Raw genomic sequence first — 27,628 nt, forward strand, 5'->3', positions numbered from 1 at the left:
TGTGTGTGTTGTGTTTTTGGTCACAATGAGAAAGTATGATGGTATTACAGTACATTTGTGCTTCCATTTGATGAAGGGTTAAGATGCTTTTCTCTGCCTCTTCTTTGAGTACAAGCTATCTTTTAAGAAATTGTATGAAAGCTTTAACATCGCAACATCGGCAGCTGGGAATTGAACCCACGGTTCCAGCTGTAGCACGATGCCCGTGTAACAGCTCCACCTCAACGGCTTTTTACAGTGAACCTCATTACAGCTGTACTACCTTGTTACACCCATCCCAAAGGAAAATATCTTCGTTATCTTCTATATCCAAATGCACCATGAATGCACTTTACACAGCGATATAAAACGCTTAAAGGGACACTAAAGAGAAACAGTGAATCGGTTTAGATTGATAAATTGTACTCTGAGAACTCTAATGTCGTTAATTTCACCATCATAGGTTTATTAAAAGAGGAGAAAATCAAGTTCAGTTTTATTTTTTAATTTCGCGCTGAAATCTCCCCGTGTGATGTCACGTATTTCAAATTGCACTCATCGTATTTCGGCACCATTGGCTCAACAAAATTACCCCAAACTTGGTATGTGATGTCTATGGCCCCCTCAGACGACAATGTACTTCGTTGTTACCGATTAGGAACTACGTAGTCCCTAGTAGGCGTTGTGAAAACGTGACGTCACGGCGAATGGTGCGGAAAATTCAAGGTGGCGTTGCCACCCACATTTTGTTTTTGCGTGTTTTCTCGCTTACTAAGCATCTTCTTGCAGCAAGCGCGGCGTTTTTGGTATCGTGAAAAAGTGCTTTACTAATATGAGAAAAATTGTTTTGCTCTTTAGCGTCCCTTTAATATAGCGTCATTATGATGACCTTTCACGGTAATTTTATTCAGAAGCTTTGGTGCACAGGTAAATCCAACAACACGGCCAGTGACAACCCATCAACTGCCAGTGAGAAAAAGAAGCCACAAACATACCACTTCGAAACTTGAGATTCATTTTTTTTCTTTTTATTGCATTTCCTAGCGCTTCATGTGTGTGTGTTGTGTGTTTTTGGTGACAGCGAGAAAGGATGATGGTATTACAGTACATTTGTGCTTCCATTTGATGAAGGGTTAAGATGCTTTTCGCCTCTTCTTTGAGTACAATGCAGATGAATGACAAGCAAAAAACAAAAAAGAGGGGTTTAGTCACCAATGATGAGTATTTGGCATTAGAAGAACACTAGTGCAGGCAATTTCGCCGCAATGAAAAACAAATGAAACGGGCAAGCTATGCCGGGATACTGCCTCACCCAGTGTTGTCCAAATATAATGGAATGCATGTGTCCTGTAGTACATTCCTTTTCATGGTTCTATAATTTATAGACCTTCCAGATAGCACATTTGTCAAGCAATAATAATCATAAGCAATGTGATCAGCATTTTTGTTTCAAAATAAAGAGCTCTGTGCCCACAGCTTTGTGGCTTGGAATGCTTGCGTTCACGTTATGTTATCAAGTGCAACTTCGTCAGATTATCACCAAAGCGAAACGTTTTAAATACACTTACAACTGTAATAAAACAAAAGTCTACCTCGAAGTGTGCGACAGCTGGCATGCCTAGTAGCACACCCCTTTGGGTGTACTCTGGTTGCGTTGCACCCAATTCACAAATGTATACACCAGATTAAAATGCAGGTTTCTTTTATTTTAATTGACAATTAATGAGCACGATGCTAGATAGTGCACATCAACATATGCACAGCATCAGAAGCTTCACTCTCTTGGCTGCAGTAATGTTGTAAAGTGCACATCAATCCTTTGAGTGGTAATAAAAAGCTACCCCCTTTAGAGTGAAATTTCACTGCACAGCTCCAGGCATCATGCCACGTCATTTGTTGCTCTTTTACCTATATGCCAAATGCACTACATTCGAATTTCCGGATTACAGCGACTTCTCGCAATTACAAATGTTCATCTGGCAACATTAACTGTCAGCTTAGTGGATCCAATCTGCTTTTATGTGGATCTGGTATGTGACCAAGCATTATGATCACATGAGCTGCGACAGCACCACTGCTTCATTTGGCATCACATTACAGTTCATATTTTGTGTACCCAACTGTGATAAATGAGTTATGCATCACGAAGGCATCTACTGTTGATGACAGAAAAAGTGACTACAGCATCATCGAGCTCTCTGAAGAGCCTTTTTTGTAGTAGTTTTACCTTCACGTCACGGTAGAGAAAAAAGTTATTGACCTGAACACACTGGTAGAAGCAGTATCCTAGGCATGCCACTACTGAAACCTTTCGTACGTCATCCCAGTAAGTCCGTATGACTTTACGGAGTATATGCGGATTCTACTTTCCGTAATCAGACGGACAACATACGGAATCACTGAAATGCATACGGAACATTTCAGCAGGAATCCCAGCCAAAATCGACACACCATGTGTATATGCGCAGGCAGCTTGAAGCTTTACACCAGTTGAGTCCTGCATTCAATAGCAGTCATGGCTGTGAGCAGTGGTGGTGGGCTATATACAAGAGCAATGTGTCTGTCATCATGGCTGACGTTTTCCACTCTTCCCTTATCTCCAACAAGCACTTCACAGTGTGGGAATGACCGAAATATGTGCAAAAAAAAAAAAAAAAAACAGTGCACGCCATGTTCAACTCCAGCGTAACTGAGCCACCTCTCGTATGCAGTGGTCACTGCTTCTGACCAAACAAAGGCGCAAAACGTGTTAGAAGTGATGCTGATATTCGACACAGTGGTATTCAGTGAAGGCGCCTCAAGAATTGAACCAGCCACAAATGCTAACTAACTAGTATATGGATTGCTTTAATGCTGAATGTCTGATTGGCATGGATGTTTCCACTCTATTGATATAATGTGCGGGACATTAACCAGCACATATGCATTTCCAGGTTAAAAACATGAAAAGTGACACAAACACACAAAGTAGAGATGTTTGGCCTTCAACTGTGCGGCGAGTGTCCTTTGCACATGCTTTTTGTATTCTTTTGCCTTTTAAAGGGCAGGCACTAACTTATTCAAGTAACACATTGTGCTATCGTGCAAAAGATTTGCCTTTTTTCCCCTTGTAACAAATCACTCTCAACTGTTTTTAGCACACTAGAGCCAATAAGTACCCGAACCTTTTGTGAGATGGTAAATTACTCTGAAGCTATCAATACCATAAGCCATGAGCAAAGTGTACAGTCACAGCAGCAATGCAGTGCAACAATATTCTAAAATTCAGTTTTGTAACATAAGACATTAAACAAGTAACTGTTCATTAGTTTTTAACAAGTTGCCGTATGATTCAGTGTAACAGTAAGCAATCCAGATGAATCAAAAGGCCACAGAAACATGGCAGGCCTCAAGTGATCAACAGCTGGCATACAGAGCAGACCCTAGGCTCAGAGCAACCTTTTAGAAAGGTGTCTTGTTTTTACCAAGGCAGCCACCAAAGCACCATGCCAGCTGTTTCCAAGAACAGACTGCCACGTTGCTGAACAGTGCTTGATATTGAGGCTTCCCTCATCCGCCCACTGTTTATCTTACGAGCGAAGATAAGTTTGGCAGTCGTGCGCCACCAATTCGCCAGTCGTGCACTTCACAAAGCGTAACTTGTCAAAACCACAACATCTGGAAAACCACTGGCACAAACACAACGTTGTCGGCAAACCACAAACATTCAAAAACAGCCAAGTCCCGCAACAACCAAACAAGTGCAGCTTTGCACGTTAAACACCGCTGCTATTAAACATCACCGCAAACGGCACCAGGCCACTTGACGGGCACGTCATGACGACCTCTGCTTTACAGCTGCGCGACACCCAGCACAAGAACTACACGCAGTGTCAGACGACGCACACACACACTGCCTCCACAAAACACCGAGTTAACACCAATCCTGTGACAACAGCAAGGTTTGGAAAGCAGACGACAGAACACTTCAAAACGTCCACAAACCATCCTCCATCAACTGCCTCAGCAAATCACACTACACCAACACTCTGGACCAAAAAACCAACCAGTGAGCATTACGGGGCAGTATGTCGCGAGTTCTCTTCACAATCGACCTCTCTCTGCAATCCTTGGCACTGCCAACGGCAACTCCAACCAGACAAACAAAACTGGTGCCGCACTCCACAACAAGCAACGCCGAGTCACTGTTAGGTGCGTCGAAACAGTCACAAACACCGACACTAACAAACAAAACACTCCCATCGCCTCCTAACCAACCACTATATTCTGGCACAACGAACACCTGCAGTGCTGGCCTAAAACATCGGCAGGCTCTAGCCGTGCACATTTGTTGGCATTCACTGCCAGCATCTACTGAACTAAAGGTTGAGCCTTATACATCAACACGGTTGGTGGTGTTACAGCCTGCTAGCTTGGCTCCCTTTTGTGCAACATCGTTAAACCTGGCAAAAAAAAAAAAGCCAGCAGACAAGGGTGCTAATGCCCACCTAATGTGTTGTATGGGTGTGACTGTGACTGTGAGAATGCTGCGTACGATAGGCTGGGCGCAATTCGAAAAAAAGAAAAAAGTTGCTGGTGTGTAAGTAAAGTCGAGGCTTCACTAAAAACAGCATCCTCGTGCGTGGTTAATATAAGCAACTACTAATACTCTGTTAATAATGACTATACGATAACGTCACCGGTCATTGTGTCCCACAGCATGCGGGCTCGTTGCCGTGCAAGGCAATACATGGTGTTGAAGAAGGCATCGGCACATGAAACATACTGCGATTCATGGTCTAGCTGCACGTAGCTCACAAAAATGAATGCAATGGAGGCAATGCTATAATGGGTTGTTCTTGTATCTGGCAGCTTTTTCCTCTTCCCTGGGTGGGAGGGGAGGCGGCTCAGCACCTGTGTTTTACTGACGTCATGCCCCCTTAGATCTTTACAAGACAGAACAGCAAACAATAGCCGATTCGCGTAGTAATTAAGACTCCAGGCAATACAAGCACGCACTCGGCACTCCTAACGTCAACCGTCATTCTAGCTAGCATTGTACTTCTCACTTTAAAAAACTTTTGTGCAAGCAACATCTCGGGATAGTGTGTGGTGATGGGTTTTAAACGGCTACAAGGTGAGTGTGCGCACATTTGAGCGACGAGTACATTTATTATGGATGAACCGCTTCAACGTTGACATATACAAAAAATGTGTAAACGGGATGATCTGTACAAGTGGGCCTCGAGTTTAAAAACTTTTTTTATCAAAAGCTCGGAGCAGTAAAGAAAAAAAAAAAACACGCAAGATGAACACGCGGGATGCGAGTGAAATACTTGCGAACATGCAATGATTTTTAGCAACATGGGTGAAATGATCTGGCTGATGTGTTTTATGATCGTCTGAATGCAGAGACGTTTCTCCCTGCGGCCATGTCTGGTTACGGTTAAGAAAGCACACGTCAGCTTCGTCAAATGCCGGCGAGATTGTGATTCCCGCAGCGGCATGGCGGAAACATCATGACCAGTAATCGCATTCCTGACTTGCAACGTCCAAAAGTGGATTAAAATACTAATCGAAGTGTTTCTCTAGCCAAACACATTTTACCACTTCGACCACTTGATTTGACTGCGCTTGGCTTGCTCCTGTTTTCACTGGCTCTTTCAACATTGCCAAAGAGATTGGCGTGTTTGGTTATCACCCAGTCTAGTTTTGCATTTTCCTTAAAGAAGTACCGATGTAATTTCAAAGCAATACATACACACATCAAATGACTACTTTTGGCAATTATGAAGGCCACGTCATACTTATAAAATGTTCCAATTTGAAACTAAAATTCGCCTCAAAATGCCAGACATCACCTCAATGGTGCCATTTGATGTCACAAGAATATCTGCAAATGCTTTGTAGCGAGAACCAAGGTATGATTTTGATCGTAAAAGAGAAAAGCCTTTACATATTTAAAAATTTTCTGGCTCTGCTCGTACATGGCACATGTGCAGCTGCAAGAACAAAGCAAGTGACTTTGTTAGGATGATGTGAAAAAGACAACGACAGAACATAAGACACAGTATACGATGCTTTCTATTTTGTGTTGTCTTTTTCGCACCTTTCCATGTCATGAGTCGAAACTAGTTCACCCAACTTTACCTTGTGTTACGATGCCATGACAGATCCAAAACTCAAATGAACTCATAGAAAGAGCTACTAACGAAAATTATTTCGTGTGCTGCGACATTTACCTCATCATCAGCCTGTCTACGCCCACTGCAGGGCAAAGGCCTCTCCCATGTTCCGCCAATCAACTCGGTCCTGTGCTTTCTGCTGCCACGTTATACCTGCAAACTTCTTAATCTCATCTACCCACCTAATTTTTTGTCTCCCCCTCACGCGTTTGCCATCTCTTGGAATCCAGTCAGTTACCCTTAATGACCACCGGTTATCCTGCCGACGTGCTACGTGGCCGGCCCATATCCATTTCTTCTTCTTAATTTCAACTATGATATCCTTAACCCCCGTTTGTTCCCTGACCCACTCTGCTCTCTTCCTGTCTCTTAAGGTTACACCTATCATTTTCCTTTCCATCGCTCGCTGCGTCGTCCTCAATTTAAGTTGAACCCTCTTTGTAAGTCTCCAGGTTTCTGCTCCGTAGGTAAGTACTGGTAAGATACAGCGACATTTACCTATCAATTTTGAAATGTTTACGAGCTAGTGACCGTCGTTTGACATAGCAAACAAGTCGCAACTGTTGAATCGGCACTCCTTTAAGTTAACGCACACACAGGTGAACACAGCTCAGAGCATTTTTTTGTTTGTTTGTTTTACACAACTTTGCACAAGGTCAGGCGCAACGACAATGCAATGCTCACAAGCACCATGAACTTGGAATACCTAGACGCGCTGTGTCACACGGTACCAATTGAGTCTGACTTTCGAAATGATAAAATTAAGCAAAGCTAATTACACACAAAGTAAGAAGGCTTTGCAGGAGCTGATGGTCATGCATTTGAAGCTTAATCAAAAAATGTACACACGAAGCACGTTAGTCAAGTACTTCCCCTGTTCAGTGACCACGGTGAATACAACCTTATGTGACGTAGTGCCAATGACTTAAAACACAAAACATGGCAATTCACCTAGAATGAGCTAGGTTTATTGGCACACAGTGCACGCCTCTTATTTTGTGATGCCCTCCTCTTCAGTGGCATTTTCAAATGGATGGCGCACATTCAAAATGTGAGCTTCCCTTTTACTTTTCTTTTTGTGTGCTAGTGATTTTCAGATGTGAACTCGGCATCTGTGATCATAGACATGGTAATGCTAGAGGCTATGATTAAACTGACAGTAGTGCCAAGACTGTTTTCATCGGGTTTGGGAAAACCGCAGTCACTGAATAGGTGGGTGGTCAATGACAACACGCAAATCATTCCGCAATAATATCAAGGTTCTCCGATCGTAACAACAACAAAAATAATATCGGTGCAGAAGATAACATACCATCCTATCTCTGTGAATGCAAACCGTTGCGTGCCAGGCAGGCACGACAACGTGACTACGAGTGCTACGGACTACGCACATGCAAATGACAAGAAAAATGTGCAAAAAACAGTACGCGCTCTTTCTGAATTGTCAAAACTGCATGTAGCGAATCTGTTCGATAGACACACAGTTAGTAATGTGCACATACTACAAACACGGCACAGTGTACAGCGGCAGCAACATGAAATAGGGGGAACAAAAAAATAGACACGACTCCCCAAAACCCCCGTGACTAACACCCGACACGATTGTCATATAAACTATGATATTATAATAGTAAAGTACGCAAACTTGTACGCAGGTCACTTTCTGAACAGTCTAAAAAGGCAGCACTGAACGGATGCTGCACTGTTACAGATTACACTAAAATACGGCTTTAGCATAAAATGTGCATCTCTCTTTTTTTTTGCGTGTGTTTTCTCTCAACAGCATCTAAATAATTTCAACGATGGTTGCTCTGATAACATGTCCGGGTAAACAATGCCCTATAAAAAATGTCAACATCTTAAACAACATGCCTACTGGTTTCGCCATTCCATTTTTTACTGTAGCTAGGCCACTGATCTGCTTTCTTTTTCTCCTGCTCTCTTGGTGTTGGCTGCGGCATGAAAATGCTTATCAGCTCCTCACAGTCAACCCGAGGCAAGAAAGATAAGATAGAGGTGCAATCTTGGAAATGATACAGCAAAGTCACGAAAGAACTGACATATCTGACAGTTTCGGCTAAAACGAATGTTTCAATCCTTCTATCACCTTAGCAGAACAATAAAGACCATCTACAAACTTTCGCGCAGTGCCTGTTGACAGTTTTCAAACTAGAATGTCCTATGAAATACTTCGTTTGAGCGACACTCTCCGGTGAAACAAAAACGAAGTATCTAGGAGTTTGAATCGCTGTGAAAAACTTTTATACCAGCCAGATAAGAGTACACAGCCATTAAATGTAATATGCGAGGCCAACATTAGGGTGAGCATGTCGCATGGTAATGCCACCAAATGTTGCCATCTCAGCTTTGTCCATCTCTTCTGATGAAACGATAACGCCAAACCATACAATAAAATTTCAAAGAGGAGGAAAAGAAAGAGCTGAACTTTTGTTCTCTCTAAAAGTCTTTTGCTTAACATTCGACAAAGTTCAGCAACACCTGTCCTGAGTTGATGTGTTGTACGAGACTCGTAAAATTATTTCTTACGCTAAATCCTGGCTTATGTAATGACAAATGTTACATCCAACTATTACAAATGTTTGGTGAAAGTAGGAATTTTACATCTCCCTAATCAAACACCAGGCAGGCATGAATATATTTTAAACGAATTCTTGAAAATAGCTTTCGTTATCAGCTGTGGTTCTGTTAGCTCCTATAAACAAGACTGCCACCACTTTTAGCGAACAAAACGTGATGGGAACAACCCTGGGAACAGTTAAATCACTCGGTTGTACAAAGTCCACTGAATGTCCTGCTGGTACCCCAATCAGAAGAACAGCTGAAAAGCTGAGCTGGTCGGACATTAGGTGCTCGATAATCAAGGATGGAAAGGAAGGCGGAGACGGCCAAAGCGCAAGTCATCGCCGAGCATTCCTTTCTGTCTGTGTTCATCACGCAACCTACAGTACGGTGGGAAATAAAAAGCGCCAACCAATCGTTAAAATAAGAAAGATGCTTCGGTCCTTTAACTTGCAGTACGAATCAGAACTGCATCGATGTTTGAACACTTCAGTGCAGAGGCTACAATATGCAACCTCATTGGTGCCTCCATTGTCCGCACGTTAACCAATCTGCCAAAAATAACGTAAAATGCGACAGTTAAAATAAAAACAAGTACCAAACTGCTGCCCGAGGTCAGAGTGACAGAGCCGTAAGAAAGAAAGGTCTCAGTGGCCTAGCTACAATGCCTGCGTCAATGTATAATCGTGCCCACACAAACCAAATAACTTTGCAAGAGCTCGCCACCCTCTCGACAAAGGAAGCTCGCGCTCTCAGGTACGTCGGTCGTCTCCCAGACACACGGTTATGTAGTCAAGAGAGAACAAAAACACAAGACAAACAACAACAACGCAAACAACAACAGCAAAACAAACGCAAGCGAGCATTTCTCTGCCGCTGCATACACGAGAAATTTCGACCCCATCTTCGCAGATGTACAAAAAAAAAGTGCTACTCTGGCAAAAAAAAAATACACGGTGCGCATAATTGTAAACACAGTGACTTCACACATGCGCTGAACGAACGTGCGCCATATGGTTAAATGCTGCGATGCCTGTACAAAAGAAAAAAGAACATGCAACCCGTCACATGGGGTGGTGCGAAAGAAGGACTGTGTTAATGGAGGGGGGGTATAAACCAAACACTGGTAATGCCAACAGAAAATACAGTGGCCTGCTTACCATCAAAAAGCAGAACGAGAAGACTTCCATCTCCTCCGATGGGTCGCAAGTCTACTTATGCCCAAAGAAAGACGGTCACGTGCTCACAGTCTTAGATAGCCTCGGCAAAGATGCCATCGTAACTAAAACCTCGAAATCGGAGGCAGAGTGTTCGCGCAAAGACCCGTCGCAACACCTCGCGTTGTTCTCCAACAAGACTGTTCCGTTTAGCTCATTGAACACTTAAAAACGTTAACAAGATTCGTCATGTCACCATGTTTGTTAGTGATAAAACTATCATGCAAAAAACAAGTCATAAATATAAGCTATTTGTGCAGCGCAATTTCACACCACAAAAGCTCCCTGCACCGTTACACGTTTCGCTTTGTGAGTGACCAGACTTCCAGTTCACAAAAATGCAGAGATGGAAGGGGCTATAATTATGAATTAAGCTACGTACAAATATAACAAAATATGAGTCTTCAAATATGAAACCAAATACCAAGTAATCTATCATTTCTAAGCAAATGTTAGAAAATTTAAAACAGTTAATTCTCAAAATGAATACGAGGTCAGCAGCAGACATTATTCGAAGCCCGTTCAAAAGTTTGAACCATATTAACGACTCCACCGCCATTGACGCAAATCTGGAAGACATGGTCGGTCACGCTTGCAGCTGCATTACATGCACCCCTTTTTTTTCCAAGCCATAATGGTACGTATCTGCGCGCCAAATAAAAGTTTGCGTAAACTGTGAACAAAAAAAAACCCGTATCGTAGGCAAACGGCTGCAGCGAATGAGGGAAGTCTGCTTTTGCCAATACAGCACAACTCGTGACATCCTTGAATCAAGAGTCGCTGTGAGCAAAAGAAAAAAAAATGAAGAATGCCTCAATGCGGCACCTGAAGGAATGAAACTGAGGTAACGGAGCGCCACAAGCCGAGAGGAAATGAAAAGATCCACGCAAGTAGAAATTACTTTTAAAGGAACCGACAACCAATTTTTATGGTACCCATTTTCTTTAGCGCAACGGAAAGCTTACCGGCCAGATGAGTCTAATCACGGAATGGTAACGCCGGAAACATTGCGAAACATTCATAGTCGGAATTTTTCAATACGCAGCGACTCTACAGTCGTATACACACAACACGCTGCAAACAGTGGGAATTGAGTGCTGCGATTCGCGGCGCATGCGCGCACATGTCATGCGCCGTGGCATGACATGTTCCACTAGTTGCCGCGAAGCCAACGCTGCTTCTCAGTGTCAACTTCTTTTACCTTGTTAGCAGCATGGAAGAGAGCAGGTATGAATAATAATATACACAGTCTAATTATGAGCATTAATTATGGTGTGCATAAAAGCATCAGGCTAAGTACTACAAACAGAGCGACCCCACAGCACAGCATCAAGGCTCTTCCGCTAGGCTGTGTGACACACCATTGGTTAGGTCATATCAAAAACAATTTAAAAATATCATCCGACTCAAATCGTGAGAAGCATGCTCAAGTCTGTCACTATAATTCACAGTCTCTTCATTCCACTAGGATCCAATCACACGTTCTGGCCAGTTGTCGGTCCCTCTAAGATGTCGTCAACATAAATGATGAAAAGAAAGACGGCATGCTTTGTAAACGAAGAGCTACCCGAAGCATGACACTCATGCACTAAGCTGCCTAATGTAGACATGCTAGCACAAGCTGGGAAATGAAAAAAATACAAAACAATGGCATTTGTACAAAGCCCTGCTATAGGTTTGGAATGCTCTGCCTAAATTATGCGACATTCGAAGGACGCACAACAAATGTGAAATGATTTTACGAACACCCCACTTATGTTTGCAATTATGCGTTTGCACATTCGTGCTACCTGCAACTACCGGGAAGCAAAAGAAGTAGAAAGCTCAAGCAGCCTGCCAATCTAACTACATGTCGTGAGCACACACACATGCCTTGCTACAAATGTTAATGCGTTGTAAAATGTAGTAATATTCACAAGCACGGTCTGTCGCGTTCCCTGAAAGTCCATACATATAATGAAGCGCAGATTTCTTGCATGAACATTAGGTCACAGGAGAGCTATCAATTTAATTGTATTCTGCATGAAAAGGGTGATCCAGCCACTTTTAGTGGGCCCACTTCTCACCTGTGTCACATTCTCACGTAAGTGCAGAGCATAACGTTCAAGTGAGCTCTCGTTGATCGCGGCAGCACATGTTAGCTAAATTTTCATCTAGTTGCTTGTTGAAAAGTTTAGCACGATTTCCAACTTCCGGCTTATTGTGAAATGACACAGTTTTGCCACATCGTTCAGGATGAATCCTGTTGGAGATAATCAACCAATTGGTCGCATATTTGAGCAACGCTAGTCAATAACCGTTGGCATATGTGCGCCCTTCAGAATCAACAAATGCCACCGGCTCGCAATCAAAGCCATTCGCCGAGGATTCAGCGAGAACGGGCACCTCTTACAGCCTCCGGAATTACCTTGGGCCATTACACCCCACCAATCGATCACCAAGAACGCTAACCAGTCATTTACCAACAACTAGAATCTTTTTGGCACTTTGTTAGTGGCTGAACAGCCGAAAGGCAACGTGGTCTCAGCAGGTAAAGTTAGCCGCGAGAGAAAAATCAAAAGGCACTGGTTTAATAAGGCCATTTATCCGTCCGAACAAAACTTAAGCCACCGCTTTAAATGCCCCGCCAAACTGTTCACAGCCATTCGCAGCATTTCAGGCTAACGTTCCGAATAACATGCCATTTCGAAAGCCATACTACAATCCTTTTCCGATACTTTCATCAGTAAGGCTAGGTTCCTAGTAGCACCAATTGTCGTTGCATTGCTGCGAACGTTGTCCCAACATTATGGCAACAATGTGTGTTATGTAGATGCGATCACCACCTCCCTGATCCTTTTGTCTCCTTCTCAACCTCGTAACTTACTAATCATCTAACAGATGATTGTACATTTCAGGGTTTCACATTTCGTTCTGAACCTAAAACTGAGCTGTACACTGGCACGTTGCTTCCATTAGCTAAGAAATCCTTGTCAGGCACGAGCACGTCTAGCAAGCTTCACTCTTGCGATTGCGTCAAGCGAGGGACCTGCGACAGACCGCGCTTGCGAAAGCTAGATTTACTAGCCTTAAAACAGCAGCACCATGGTGTCAACAAAGAGAACAGTCCGGTAGGAGAGAGTGATGTTTAAACGATGCGACCGAGATAAAAATGTCTCTCAGGACAGAAGTGAGCAGTGAATAGACCTTTACGACGTAGTACGAGGCACGGGTCCGTGCCCCAATTCAAAGCACGGAGACGAAGACGAGTTTGTTGTTTTACGATTTGAACACAACCGCAAGATCAGCAAAAAGTTCCAAGGTCACGGCCCGGCCCACGGCTAGTCAGAAAGACTGCCGCCGCCAACATTCCAAACCGTTACCCTATCATTGGCACAACGCAGTTTCTCATCACCAGGGGCCCACTTTCACAGATGCATGAAAACACAACACTGGGATGCCCACAGACTTCGAACACTTTCTTTAACACACAACGACACACGAGCAGAACACCAACCTTGACTCCGAAAGATAGGCCGACCTCGACCTTGAACATGACCTTAGCCACAAATGCCCATCCAGATGGGCCACGCGAACACAGAAGATAAAACGTTCACTTTCTACTCCCTGACCAAAAAAAATTATATTAAAAATCGACTCAGTCTGTCAAAGGCCTTGACTCCCTTGGTCCAACGCACCAAATGACCTTCGACCTTCTCAAGCTTGGGCCCATCGTTGAATTGAAATAGCCCGTAGACCACAACAGTAGTGGCAAACACATTAAGAGTCCAGGACTCTTCGAAGAGCCAGCTCTCGGTGCCATGAAAAGAAACACGGATGCCACGCATAGATGGTTGTCCATCTTCTTGGGCCGGTCTCGAAGACGCGGCCTTGAACACACGGGTCGGCCAAACTGGCCCGTCCTCACATTGAGCAATGCGGGACAGTCTGTACGGTGACCCAACAGATGCGGAGGGGGCAAAAGGAAGTGAGCTAAAATAGGGAAGATAAATGTTTAAAAATATCGAAAAAAGTGGGGAAAAGAAAACAGACGCTAAAACAGCAGCACACCACTTCACACAGTATTTGTTAAAAAATACCACGCGGCAAAGCAGGCATCAAACCGACGAGGAAAAAGGATCACAAAGTGGCGGCGGACTGCCGTTTACAAGCAGGGCCTTGGCAGTGCTCACACGCACACGAGCGGCGCCCACGTCTCAGCTCCACGACCTTTCCACGCCCCATGCATCTGCTGAGTCACCGTACTCACAGGCAGTACGAAAACACAAGAGCTCAAAGCTCACAGCAACGCAAGGTGAAAGTAAGAAGAAAGAGAGAAGGGAAAGAATAAGGTCCCCGAGCCCGCGAGAAGGGCTCCGCGAGATGGCCTCCGCAGGAGGCCTCCTTGTTCCCAGATCATACGGGGCGGCGCCGCGAGCTCTGCGGCGGCGACCACCCCGATCACTCCGAGCCCGGATGGGCGGTCACGACCTCGATGTCCAGAACACCCCATGGCCCCTCTGGCAGACAGCGGAGACGCTGAGCACGCTGTGCAGCGAGTGGCGCGTCTTCTCGACGGGAGCGCCACAGCGGCTGCAGAAGCGGAACAGCGGCTCCAGCTCCTTCCAGGTGACCGTGTACTCACGCGAGGCGTTGGCCACCGCCCTCATGGCCGCCAGCGAGAGGTTTTCAGGCACCTCGGCGGGGGGCGTTGTCGCCACCGTGGGCGCCGCCGCCGGCATCTTGAAGTCGCTCTCTATCCGGTCATCATTGCCACGCGACCGGATGGAGAGGTCCGTGGCCATGCACTCGGCTTCTTCACTGTCTGCTCTCTCGTCGTCCTCTTCCTCTTCCTCCTCCTCCATCTTGGCTGTGCTGTTGCCGTGGTGCTCGTCCTCGTAGCACTGCAGGATGCACTCGGGCTCGAAGATGCGGCCCATGTCGGCCTGAAACGAGACGCCAGGCAGCACGGGGTCACGACCTCATGGCGAGAAGAGCTGCACTTGTGAGATCTCTCACATCGCAGGTAATAAAGCTGTGGCACTAGCCCGTACACCCCTCCCCTCTCAATGAATCGCATTCAGCAGCTCTTTCCAAGTTTACTGCAGCTTTCAAATTCGCTGCAGAGCAGGACAGTTAATGGTGCGGGCTTGCACACACTGCAACTGTCCTGCTTTAGCAAACACATGAACTGGTAGAATATAGCACTTCCTTAAGCTTGATTAGATTACTTTCCGACCATATGCTGCTCACGAAAGGCCAATACTGGTGTTAATGCAGGTGGAGTGTCACAAGGACCACTGGCAAAGTGCAAAAACAAAAATACTTTGAACAGAATGATTGTACCATGCAAACCCTGAGGAACTGTGCTGCAGCAGGGGGCTCACCAGCGGATTATTTACAGGCCGTCTTCCAGCCAGGATTGGAAGTGGAATGGGAATGGCAGTTCAATTCCCATTCCACTTCAAAGAACAAGGTTAGCGGCTTAATTCCATTCCTTTCAATTAGACAAAGTTGAATGTCCACACCAATTCCCATTTAAGAAATAGTAGTTCCATGTTACTATTGCTTTAGTACGAGCCTTAATGTCCTAACAATGTGGATCTTTTGTCGTCTGTTCTAAACTATGTGGCAGGAATGCCTGGACAAATAAATGCATGCACCCACGTGAGCCCACAGTACCTGCAGAGTCAATGCCTGTGGGACAGTTCAGGCACTAAGCACCCTGTGAAGTGGGACAGTTGCAATGCTCATGACTCCTCAATTTTCTTCAAAATTTATTTCACAAGTTTGCTTTTAGGCATGTTACAAAGATTTGTCATAAGCAGACAAACAAGTTCAATTCATGGCTCTTCAATTCTTTCCCCCTTTTGTCTTTTACACAAATAAACCACTACCAGTTACTACTGCTATTACTACTACTACTAACTGCTACTAAAATCTGATTAAGCATGACTTGCATCCTCCATTCCATTTCTCGCTTTCACAAAATGAAATGGTTTTGGGAATTAACCTAACTCTTGGATAGCAACTCTGTAACTCCTTGCAGCATCATTGCACTTCTGTTTATGCCTTGGTGTTAGGAAGGTCAAGGCCACTGCATAACACCAAGCAGTGATGCTGCAGAACAACTTCAGGGCACCTACCTTGACTGATAATAGAATGTTCTGTATCCTTCCTACTCTGCCCAGTTCAACCCAACCATGATGCAGCGAAGGCTACATCAACACAATCAACCAATTGACAGTACAGCAGAATCCCGTTCATTTGACTACGGTTCATTCAGTCCCAATCCATGCCCATGCCTTCTATTTGCCTTAATTTTAGTAATTCAAACCTGAAATTTACCTTCACCAGATTAATGCAAACACAAAACCCACCGCGACCCCTCTGGTGGACCCAGTAGCGACTCCAACAATAGCCCCTGTGTCCGTCATCTTGGAGGCGCCTAGTGTACAGTGAATTGGTCTAAAACATGCCATCTCCCGCTAAAAACTGCAATTTTGGCTTGCCACAAGAATGTTCAAAAGCAGAAGTAGCTTGCAATGAATTAATTGTTGCAGCAGCTACTGGATCTTGACATGTTCCCTTTCTAAAAAAAAAAAAAAAAAAGAGAGAAAAATCTGCCTAAGGTGCCTTGGTAAGTTCAATTAGATGAAAAAATAAAACCACATTCGCCCCAACCTAACGTCATAACCGGCACGGCCAGCATGCTTGCTACTGATGTCACAGTATGGTGATCGTAGACAGCGAGAAGAGGAGAATATCATGGTGACATGCCTATTTTTGTCATATTATGAAAGCGCATTTAAATGTTAAGTTATTTACACGTTAAGCCAGCAGCAACAATTCATGTCGCGTGTTCACGACATTCTGAAAAATTTAATGCGACTCGTGATTAACTAGAGAAGTGGTTAGTAGGTGTGGCCCATAATCCCAATTGAGTAACATGGAGTAACTTAGATGCAGAAAATTAAACATGCTATGTACAACTGTATGGAGAACGTCATGTTGTGATTATATATGGGCAGCAAGAAAGTTGTGTCTGAGAGTGATGATAATGCACGTAATGTAAAGAAATTTCTATTCAGTGCAGGTAAAGTGTACTGGTTTCACCTTCTTCTTATTCCAAAAATGAGAGATATGCAATGTTTTTACTGCTATAAAATGTTTCGTGCGTTGGATTTATACTTTGCCTGGGAGTACGCGAGTTTCCGGCTTTAAAGGGGCCATGAAACGGTCACCCAAGTTGCGGTTTTCATCGAAAAATAGATGTAGAGGGTCTCTTGCATTTATACATAATGTGAAAAATGGACAGTAAACGAATATGTCAGTGCAAAATAAGCCCTAGAAGTCTCGCCGGCTATAAACTCCGCCCACCACCATCAACCGCCATTTTGCCATGGCGCGCGTGACGTCATGCGCTACGTGAAGTGGAGCCGTCGTCTTCTACTCGTATTTCAGCCGCTAGAAATCGTTCAATTTTAATGCCACAGTGAAGAAAGCTTAAATAGCTCGACTGCACGCGCAGCTGACGACAAAACAAAATCATTTGCCAGAATGCAGGTTCTCGCACACCAAGCAGCTTTTATGTCATGGCTCGTGAGTGCGCCAGTGTTGCCCAATTCTCAAGCCACTCGTGCGTTTATAAAAATATTCGATTATAAATTAAGTGCCTGACTAAATGTCCTAAAATTTCGCCAGCTCGTTTGTGAACACGCAAGGATTAACGCACATAGCGCAGATTACGATCGAAAATTGGGTGTTATGGCCCCTTTAAGCCTGTAAAAAGCGAGCACGCGTTTACATCGGGGACAATACTGCCGAATGAATGAGCAGTGTGCTTCAGCATTTTTTCAGCCTCTCGTTGAAACCTTTACCTCCCATAGACTAGCTCAGCACATCCACACTACCATGCAATAGCCAAGGTCATTCACGGAAAATCTTCTTAATTTCTTTTACCAATGGTGATCTGAGTAGGCCCTTGCGTCTAGTTCCCTATGCGCCGATAGTGCTACAATATCGTAATACTGTCATCTACTACAATACTACCAGGTAAAACTGATTAAGCCATGCATGGGATTTCTTAAGTTTGTTTTAACTCACTTATTCCATAAACCACTAAGGAAAATCAGTGATTCAGGACTGCGTCTTTGCTTTGCAGGATTAACTCAGGAAGTAAGAGTTAACTCGACCCACTAGATAAGTCAACCCATTCTATCGATGCTACAAGGGTCACATTAACAAAAGTTGACCGTACAACTCCCAGCCAATGAGGTTTAAATCACTGACTTCACAAGTACGAGGGTTCTAAAATTTTACAACGTGAAGCCAGACCAACCTTGTAGCCGTACGGCGGGATTCTGAAACACACACTGATTTCACCAGACTTCTCTTGCACATGAAAGTTCTCCTTGAGTGTCCCCTGTGTGTACAGAGATTTACAGAGCTGGTGTTAAAAACGATTACATCTTTGAAGGAACAGAAAGAAGAGGCATCTTAGGGCTAACATTTAGACACAGAATAGTAGCATAAATTTTCTCCTGCATATCTGCCAATTTGTGAGCTTTTCAAAGTTTATTAAAATCCCGTGAACATGATATCTTGGGGTAGATGGCGATGGGGAGATTGAATAGCCGAATTTTTTAATGAGAGGCATCCTATGACATGTAAACTGGGGCTTGAAGAGTAAATTTCTTGCATCAGCATTAAAAAAAATTTTCCCAAGCTATAACTGGGGCAAGAAATCTCCAGTAATGTGCTAAGAAGGCCTAACACAACACCAGCATTGTCTACAGTTAATTATAAGCTCTTAAAACAAACATGTAATAAAATTTCACATTAGTACTATGCCTCTTCACCCCATTAAATGCTCTGGACACCACAACTGTTCTTCTTACAGAAATATGGTGCAAATTTCTTAGAGCGTAGCTGAAAATTAGTTGGATTGCGGGATTTCTTCGCATCTGTAGACATCAACAGAAAACGATTCCGTGAATTGAAGTGAAAAGTGGCTATCTTTATTGAAGTGGCTTGAATCCAACTAGCAATAAGATTTCATTTGTGCTGCGATAGCATTATAAGAATGGCACGCATACTTACAACTTCAGAGAGCAGCATGAACCCGATAGTACAGTGAATTTAAAGGTCTTGCAGTCAATCATTTCGTGTAGTCCATTGCCAAGGCTACGTCACATTGGTCTATCATATCAAGTGATACCACGGCTTCGTTGAACACCCATCTTCACGCAGTGCAGTGGAGCCAATTTTTTAAAGCTCACGCTGAGCCTTTTCAGGAATATATATGCTATGCATTAAGGGTTATATGACACTTATGGCATCAGCTTTAAAACACAATGACTTTCTCAGTGACATTGGTGCTCTCACTTACGCTTTTTCAAGACCTTGGCTGTACCTTGTATCTTTTCTTCACCAGAAGGATATGAATCTTATAGGGCAATGCCACTTATAAATGTCGTATAGATTCAAGGGACTGACAAGCAAAACTTATTTGCGAACAGAATTGACTGAACATGGAGAAAACAGCGCTAAGAATCAGACGACCATTACAGGAGAATAAAAATGAATGTGACTGCATTGTTTTTAGCACTCCTTTCTTCCATTTCAGTAATGTACCAGCCGAGGTGACCCAACAAACTAAAATTGAATTTATTTTCCTTAAAGCATAACGTAGCAATCGTAAAATCGTAAAACGAAACTAAATTCATAATGCTGACTAAAAATCCGAAAGTCTTGGTATGTATGAAACGATAATTAAAAGAATCTGGTAGGAACGCCTTGGGAAACTATGTGTGAAGCGAAGATCATCATCCCCTGACGATGTGGCAATTATATTCAATTTAAAGGGGCCATGCAAAATTTTTTATGCATAGAAAGAGCCTGCTCACTTATTTGATGACACTATCATGAATGCTCGAGTCAAATATTATTGCCATGCATGCAGCAGAGACACTTGTTTTTTTTACTTTCAAAAAGACAAAAACCGCCAGCAACTTCCTTCAACATTGTAAAATGTGACCTCTTTTCACAATAATTACTTATGAAAGGATACATATTTCTATGGTCATACTCGCTACAAGGTAACTCTAAAAGGATAATTTGACACCTGAGTGACAGTGTGGTGGCGCCACCCGGCAGAAAACGACAATGTCCAAAAACATGGCCTTCGAGACTAGATGGCATCACGAACCAATCTCGGAAGCTGAAGGGGTTTCATGCATGTCGGTACCTTGGACCACGAGTGTTCGGTGCAATTCGCCCAAAGGGAGAAGTCGTTGCAGTCATCAAGTGCAATCAAAAACATTTCTTGGAAAACATATTAAAAAAAACTGCCTTTGAACAACAGAAATGTCATGCATCTTTCTAAAAAATTACAGGACCCCTTTAGATATTAAGCCTAAAAGGCATAAAGACAAAATTATTTCCTTTCCAAAAACTTGGAGGACGCTTGAGCTTTGCCTTCAAGACTAGAACGCGATAGTGTAATTAGTAGCCCGGCTTTGGTTTTCGGTGCATGCCTCAAGCGTGCCGCAAGGAAATGAACGTCTGTGCGCGTAACATTGGCAGTTTCAAATTATCTGAGAATGCCTACTGCAAGTACAGTTGCAGAGTGCCCACTATGCCATAATCCTTCCTTTTGCGAATCGGCAAAGGGCCGACTTCACGTCCGCAAGGCAACAGACGAACCTACACAGCTGCTCACTTTGTTGATGCTTTTGCTGATGATTATGATTAAATATGTCTGAGGGCTTTGTAATGCGTGGGCCTTTAAAACACCCACTCCTTGCGCAATCCGCATGTTTTGATGCCTGGCGCAATTCTACGCTTCTGCCACGCAACATTACATGCGCTAAGAAGACTCCTCCCATTACCATGACATTCATATAGTGTTTTTTTTTCCGAAGCAGTTTCAAGCAATGGCTCGGCTCTGTGGTCAAACTCATGCTTGCCATGCAGAAGGCCTGGGTTCGATTCTCACTCGAACTGAAGATTTTTATTGTTTATTTTATTTGCATCTTTCTCAATTTTTCGCTCACGGACAACGCTGATTTTTAGCTCACAACCAACGACGCCGACGACGGAATTTTTGCGAAACAAGCTCTTTCACGCTATCACGTTACAATACGGTGCACACCGAGGTGGCCAATCGCATGGCAACCGGCGTGTGCCCGCTATTTGACAATGCTCGGATTACATTAGCTGTAGAAGTTGAATGACAGAGCACGCAACATAAGAACCCTAGAGTGATCATGAAAGCCACATAAAATGAAGGTTAATTATACCTTGGACTACCAATAAATTTAGAAAAGAATGCTTATTAAATAGAAATTAGACAAGTTTATTCTAGTTTGGAGGCTGACAACCGAAAAGGAAACAAGAGAATGGCGCAATAGCAAATTAAAACGTGTCGTACAGAAGAGTTAAAAACAAACTAACCAAAAAATTGCCCCGAGTAGAAATAAATCACTGCAAAAACAATTGACTTCGCTAAACAGCAGAATAAAACATGAATGCGAGAAAAAAATGTGAGTTAGACCAAGTGTCATATACTGTATTTTCTTGCTTATAATCTACCTTTGCAAATAAATAATCTGGAACACCAACTACAACCAATGGAAATTTTTTTAAAAACTACCACCATGTACACTCATGAAGCAACCTTCTCTGCATTGCCGTTTAGCATTGCATAAAGCCACCTTGCACACAAAAATTCGCATATATGCCCCACCCCAAGTTTGACACCAAATTTTCTGTATTGTGCAGCTTACATGCTAGAAAATATGGGAATTAAATAATACCTGAAAGGAACAACATGACCACAGTTTGGTGATAATGAAGCGACACACCATTCTTTATAATGTTCGTGGAAACATTTCTGTAGATCTATGTAGATCATAGGTCTTTTTTGCTTTGATTAAATTCAAAAATACGTTTTTGGGTCATAAAAAACAGTGTGTAGTAAGGCACAGCGATTTTTGCAGCAACACATCCTTCTGTTCCCCCGAATGGCTGCCTTTCATGCAAAGTCATCCTGACCGTCATCATTCATCAAGATGCATTCTGGTTAGGTGCCTGGTAACTCACGACTACATCCGTATTCTATTCCTTCCTCTTTTTTCTTTCAAAACTGACCAATCGCAAGCCAGAGGCTGCATATCACTCTGCCATTACCTATCGCCATTAACTTGTGCTGCAGCACAACTGCTAATCAATGCAAGCTCACCAAGCTTTTAATGCATAGCATTATACAGCGAGTGGGTCCAAAACTTGCAAGCAAGACCAGAAAACTCCTCTGGATCCAACTCAGACCCAACACCCACAAAAAGAACAAGATGCAACAAAGGCATGCGTAAGAAGGAAAGACAACACTACGAAGGTTCATTTATGTAACGTGAATAATGCAATATACATGTAAATGTACACACGTGTATATCGCCCATAATCGTACTGCACCGATCGCATGCCTTATCACGCTACAATAGCTACAATTCAGGGTAGCATCACTTACTTTCATTCTTTCTCTTTTTCCTAAATTGACCAAGCTGCAAGCCAATGGCTTCATCACTTTACCTTTATCAACTGCCTTTCATCCACGCTGTAGTTTAGCCACGAATCAGCACAAGCTTACCCCTTTAGTATGCCGAGGTTAAGTAAGACGTGTCTGGGAATGTTGGTCCATACTTGATGCGGAACAAAGGAGCACTGAGAAACAGAGACTTAAACAAGAGCCACACAGGACAGGTGCTCAACCTTCAACTGAGGTTGATTGAAGCAACATGAAAATTTATAGCAGTAACCAGCAAGGGTGATCACGTTCGTGAAACAGTCACCCAATAACAAAAGGGTCAAGATCTCATGTTGCTTCAACAAACCTCAGTTGAAAGTTCAGTGCCTGTCTTGTGTGTCTCTTGTTTAAGCCCGTGCTCCTTAGCGCTCCTTTGTTTCACGTCAACCGAGGTTCACTTCTCCCAAGAGACCTCCGTAACTCGAGAGAGAGCTCACCATGCCGACGGCATCTTCGCGGAGACGCTTGACGTCGCGGCAGAAGCCGTCCATGACTGGCACATCCATCTTCATCGGTCCCCGGGGAAACAGCAAGAGGTTGTTGTCGGGCGAGCGGAGCCCCGGCGGGAGCAGCAGCTGCGCAGGCGACATCAACGCAGGGTGGGCCTGGGGGCACATGGCATGGTCCTCCGCGTGGTGATTGTGCAGCATGAGGGGTGGCGGCAGGTCGGGGTGGCCCCCAAGACCGCCGGCGCCCAACGGAATGATGGTGAGTTCGTTGGAGCCCTTGACAAGATGCTCGAAGGCTGGTGCGGGCAGGATGGGGCGCGTGAGCTTGCCCATGCGGTCGCCCGCACGGACGAACTTGCGCCGCCCGTCCCGCTGCGGAGATTTGAGAACAATAAGCTGTCATTGCAACGAAATGGCAAGCTAAGCTAGTTGTTGCGGAATAATTTTCTGAAAAAAAAAGAAACAGCACACAAAAAACAAAGAGGGGGCAGACACACAGCGCTGCACTCACAACTGAGTTTATTGGAAGGTGACATGAACTTATTAAGCACAAACCGCACGTGTCGAGTAAGGTCAACTTCAGAAAAAAAATGTCAAATCATACGTTCATCTATAAAAGAAAAGTCTTTTCTGTGCGACATCACTGAGGGTTGGCTAACACCTGAAGTTCACCTCACTTGACATGTGTGGTTTATGCTCATAAGTTCACGTTTCCTTCCAATTAACTTTCAGTTGTGGGTGCAGCGCTTTATGTCTTCCTTTTCCTTCTAGTCTATATTTTTTCTGTGCGCTGTTTTTCTTCAGAAAATGAATACAGTGTCATCATTACCAGTGTAACTATTGCTATCACGTGTGACATACTGCAAGATGGGCAAAGGAAATGGCAGAAACTATGAATGCCGGGTGCTACCGCAGGTTGGTGCACAGACCATGAGAACACAGATTCATACTTGCTCAGCGCTTATTTCACAGGTGTGACACGGAGCATTAGTGAGTATGACTCACTAAGACAAGATGTTAGTGAGCAAAGCGAAAGGCTTGAGGATACATTATTATGAACAAGAGATACTGCCAGTGCGTTTTAGTGATCATGAGTGTGACAAGGAGTGAGCACCAGGATGACGCGAGTGCGGTCAAGTCGGACATGGCGCATTTGAGTGCATGTGAGCATGAACACGAGTGATTGTCGTCGAGTGTGTGTGGACGTTAGTATCCACGTGAACGAGTGCTGGTGAGTGCGAACGATCGCTAAGATGTGTGTTAATGAGCGCCAATAAGTGCTAGCACACATGAGCGTGAGAGAGTACACAGCCTGCAAAAAAACTTGGAGGACGCTTCAGCTTCACCTTCAATAGTAGAACGCGATAGCTTAATGAACCCTGTTCATTTCGCTTTCTCAATTGCCAGCCTGGCTTCGGTTCTCGGTGCATGCCTCAACCGTGCCGTAAGGAAACGAACGACTGTGCACGTAACATTGGCCATTTCAAGCTATCCTAGAATTTCTACTGCAAGTAAAATTGCGAAGTGCCTGCTACGCCACAACTCATCCTTCTGCGAATCAGCGAAAAGCCCACTACATGTCCGTAAGGCAACACACAAACCTACGCAGCTACTCACTCTGTTTATGCTTTTGCTGATGATGATGATTATATATGTCAGAGCGCTTTGTAATAGGTGGGCCTTTGAAACACCCACTCGTTGCGCAATTCACATGTTTTGACGCTTGGCATGATTCTACACTTCTGCCATGCAACATTACATGCGTTTAGGAGACTCCTCCCCATAGGTCGGCAAACTCACTCATGAGCTGACTTACTCAGACTCAGATAAAGCTGTGAGTCTGAGTGTGAGCGAGTCCAGGTGAGTAATATTCTGGTGAGTTTAAGCCGAGTGAGCTTGGTAGACAAATTTTAGTGAATCTGAGTTCGAGCGAGTCCTGTTGAAGAAAATTTTTGGTAAGTCTGAGTCCGAGTGAGCCCTAAGGGCAAAATATATTTCTATAGGGAGTCTGAGTGAGCTCCACGTTTTTTGCCAATCTATGCTCCTCCCACACTACACGACATTCATATAGTGTCTTTTTTCCCGAAGCAGTTTCAAGCAATGGCGTGTCTCTGTGGTAGAGCATCTGCTTGCCACGTAGAAGGCCTAAGTTCAATTCTCACTCGAAACGAAGATTTTTATTATTTATTTTATTTGCATTTTTCCCGATTTTTCGCTGACGGACAACGCAGATTTTCCACTCACAACCAACGATGCTGACACCAACACCAGAATTTCAGCGAAACGAGCTCTTTAATGCTATCATGTTAAAGTACAGGCGAGTGAGTGTGCATGACTTTCTGCTTATTCTGCTGACAAACTGTGGCTTAGAGATCATGGCTATAATAGCAAAGCTAGCTAAGGGCTAATGGTTGATGCCTCAACGTTAATGGAAGTGGCCTTTTGCACTCACTACGTAACGTGCAGTTCACGACTTTTTTTTTTTTTTAAGATGAAGGATGTAGACACAGTTCCCGCAATTAAGCTGTATTAAATGAATGACTTATTGTGTAATGCTTCGCGTACACTCGTCGCAGCTTCCTCAGGCTTTCAGTTTAAGCCACATGTAAGACAAGACATGTATGAAAATGCTTACTCAAAATCAGCCAGCTACTTAAGGACAGACCACAGCAAGAAATCTTAAAAATTTTATTGCCGCCTTTCACTCTTCAAATCATCTTACTTCCCGTGTACTAAGACAGGAATAGCTTGCTAAGTGACGTCGCTGTTCCTAACGGCACTTCTTTATGCCATTTAAAGTGTTTTCTCTAAAAAATGTAGAGTAAACACATATGCCATTTTAACATCATTATTCGAAGGCTTCAATAAGCTATGCCCTTTATAAATTTCTTCTAATACTGTGCTGCACTCGTGCTTACGTTTATAGAAGTAACATATATATATATATTTTTTTCGATGCAGTCACATATTGTTTTTGTTCATGTATTGTACATGTGTACTACGCCATCGTAGCGCACCCTTTAGAAAGAAAATGCCCTCTGGTTGACTGTAGAGTTAAATATTATTAGAGGGCTCCAATAAGTCGTAGACCTTTTCTCATTTTTCCTTCATGTCGCTTTACTTATGTTTTACTTATGTTTAGGTATATGGCAGTTATATGTCGATTTTTATTCTATTTCTTTGCGATGAACTGTCATGGGAACTCTTTGCGTATATGCATCTTCTGTAATTCTCACCATTTTACTGACATAAATAAAATTATCCGGAATTCATTAATTTCCTTCTTTTTTTATGCTTTATTCACGTGAGCTGTGTTGCTGCATTGTATTCTGCTAAAATAATGCCCTCTTTATCACAATATTTTGCTGAATGAATGAATGAATGAATGAATGAATAGCAAGCAGACCGACAAAATGCCAAACTAGCAGTTTCAATTTTGCCCCTTTCTGAATGGTGGGCCACTTTTATAAGGGTGGCCATGCAATGCGGACTTACATACTTGTAAATTAGGGGAAAAAGAAGTCCATTGAGCCAAATACTGGCGTTATTTATTTCAAGGAAGTTTCACTGAATAAAACTGAACTTATACGAATGTTATCGCTTGGCACAAGCCGAACCTGAATGTACCGCAACATTCTGGAATGTTTTCAATAGTTCTGATCAGACTGTGTGTGTGAAACAAACAGTGGACCACAGCCTAAAATCGTATTCTGCAAATTTACATAACCAGCGGTGCCATCTGTAGTTATGGTAGTTACTTTTCAAAAAAAAAAAAAAAGTGAAAACACATGCCAGCAGCTGCCATGTGCTCTCTGTTAACGACCAATCTTTTCCTCAAAAAATTTACGTCACAGCGATATCCTGCAATTTATGCGATCAGCAGACGCTGCTCCAATGGCAACCATTCTCAAACCACATGAAAGTGCATGCTAACAGCTGCTGTGTTCCTCGTGTTTACATCTATGACTCATGGCAATTCTAATCGTTCGCAGATAAAAATCACAGCTACTACCTATCAACAGTGCTTATGAGGCCACCTACTGGCAATATTTGCCATGTCATTGCTGTGCACTTCTTTTTATGTGTGCCACACTAAAAGTCTCACTGCCTTGTTCAATCAACTTGATTGCCCAAACGACAGCATTTTGTGAGCAATGAGCAAATGTGTACAAATGTGATTACAGTATAGGGTTATTAGTATTAAAGGAAGCACTCGTAGTAAATAAAATACGAGCACCAAGTACTATTCAAGTTAGCCAGGAAGGCATCTCTAATTATATTTTATCAATGTCTACCTAACGTTTAACGGCAAGCGCAAATGCTTTTGTTTTGTTTTTTTTAACATGAATACTCAGGATACTGGAAGGTTGAATTCTGGATTGGTTTTCTTACAAGGCTTTGAACATGTTCAAAACATTCACAACATGGAGTCAAACAACCTTGCTGCTTGCAACTTGAGCAAATTGCGCTACTAACCGCAATTTGTGCCGCCATTATAATGTCGACATATTTTTTTAGCGTACATGCTATCATAACTAGTACAGGGATACACTTAAAATGCGGTGCATAGTGCAGCCACAGTCATGAGACAATCAAGAGCGAACCGAAAGTTTTGTAAATGTTATTTCCATGATAAAAAAGAAAAGCATCACAGAAATCGGAACCACACTCAAA

At 43.4% G+C, this 27,628-nt stretch overlaps 1 protein-coding gene and 1 long non-coding RNA gene across 3 annotated transcripts in view; both read right to left on the minus strand.

Annotated features, from left to right (window-relative positions):
• Nucleotides 1–977: 977 nt before the first annotated feature.
• LOC125759541 (uncharacterized) lies at nt 978–11,022 on the minus strand. The gene is made up of 3 exons (XR_007417120.1): nt 8,534–11,022; nt 6,642–8,080; nt 978–6,200 (listed from the first exon to the last, which is right to left on the minus strand). It is a non-coding gene; the product is annotated as an uncharacterized LOC125759541 (long non-coding RNA).
• Nucleotides 11,023–11,073: 51 nt separating this feature from the next.
• Nucleotides 11,074–27,628, minus strand: part of LOC119401954 (uncharacterized) — a 49,167-nt gene continuing 32,612 nt past the window's right edge. The window contains exons 3-5 of one of the 2 annotated variants that reach the window (XM_037668984.2): nt 22,943–23,326; nt 18,261–18,344; nt 11,074–14,865 (exon numbers count right to left, since the gene is read on the minus strand). In XM_037668984.2, coding sequence (XP_037524912.1) covers nt 14,404–14,865; nt 18,261–18,344; nt 22,943–23,326 — 930 coding nt within the window. In that variant the 3' untranslated portion in view covers nt 11,074–14,403. The remainder of the gene's footprint in view (nt 14,866–18,260; nt 18,345–22,942; nt 23,327–27,628) is intronic. The other variant, XM_037668985.2, reaches the window with a different exon arrangement.

Source organism: Rhipicephalus sanguineus, chromosome 8 (genome assembly GCF_013339695.2).
Source record: "Rhipicephalus sanguineus isolate Rsan-2018 chromosome 8, BIME_Rsan_1.4, whole genome shotgun sequence".
In the NCBI taxonomy this organism is placed as follows: Eukaryota; Metazoa; Arthropoda; class Arachnida; order Ixodida; family Ixodidae; genus Rhipicephalus; species Rhipicephalus sanguineus.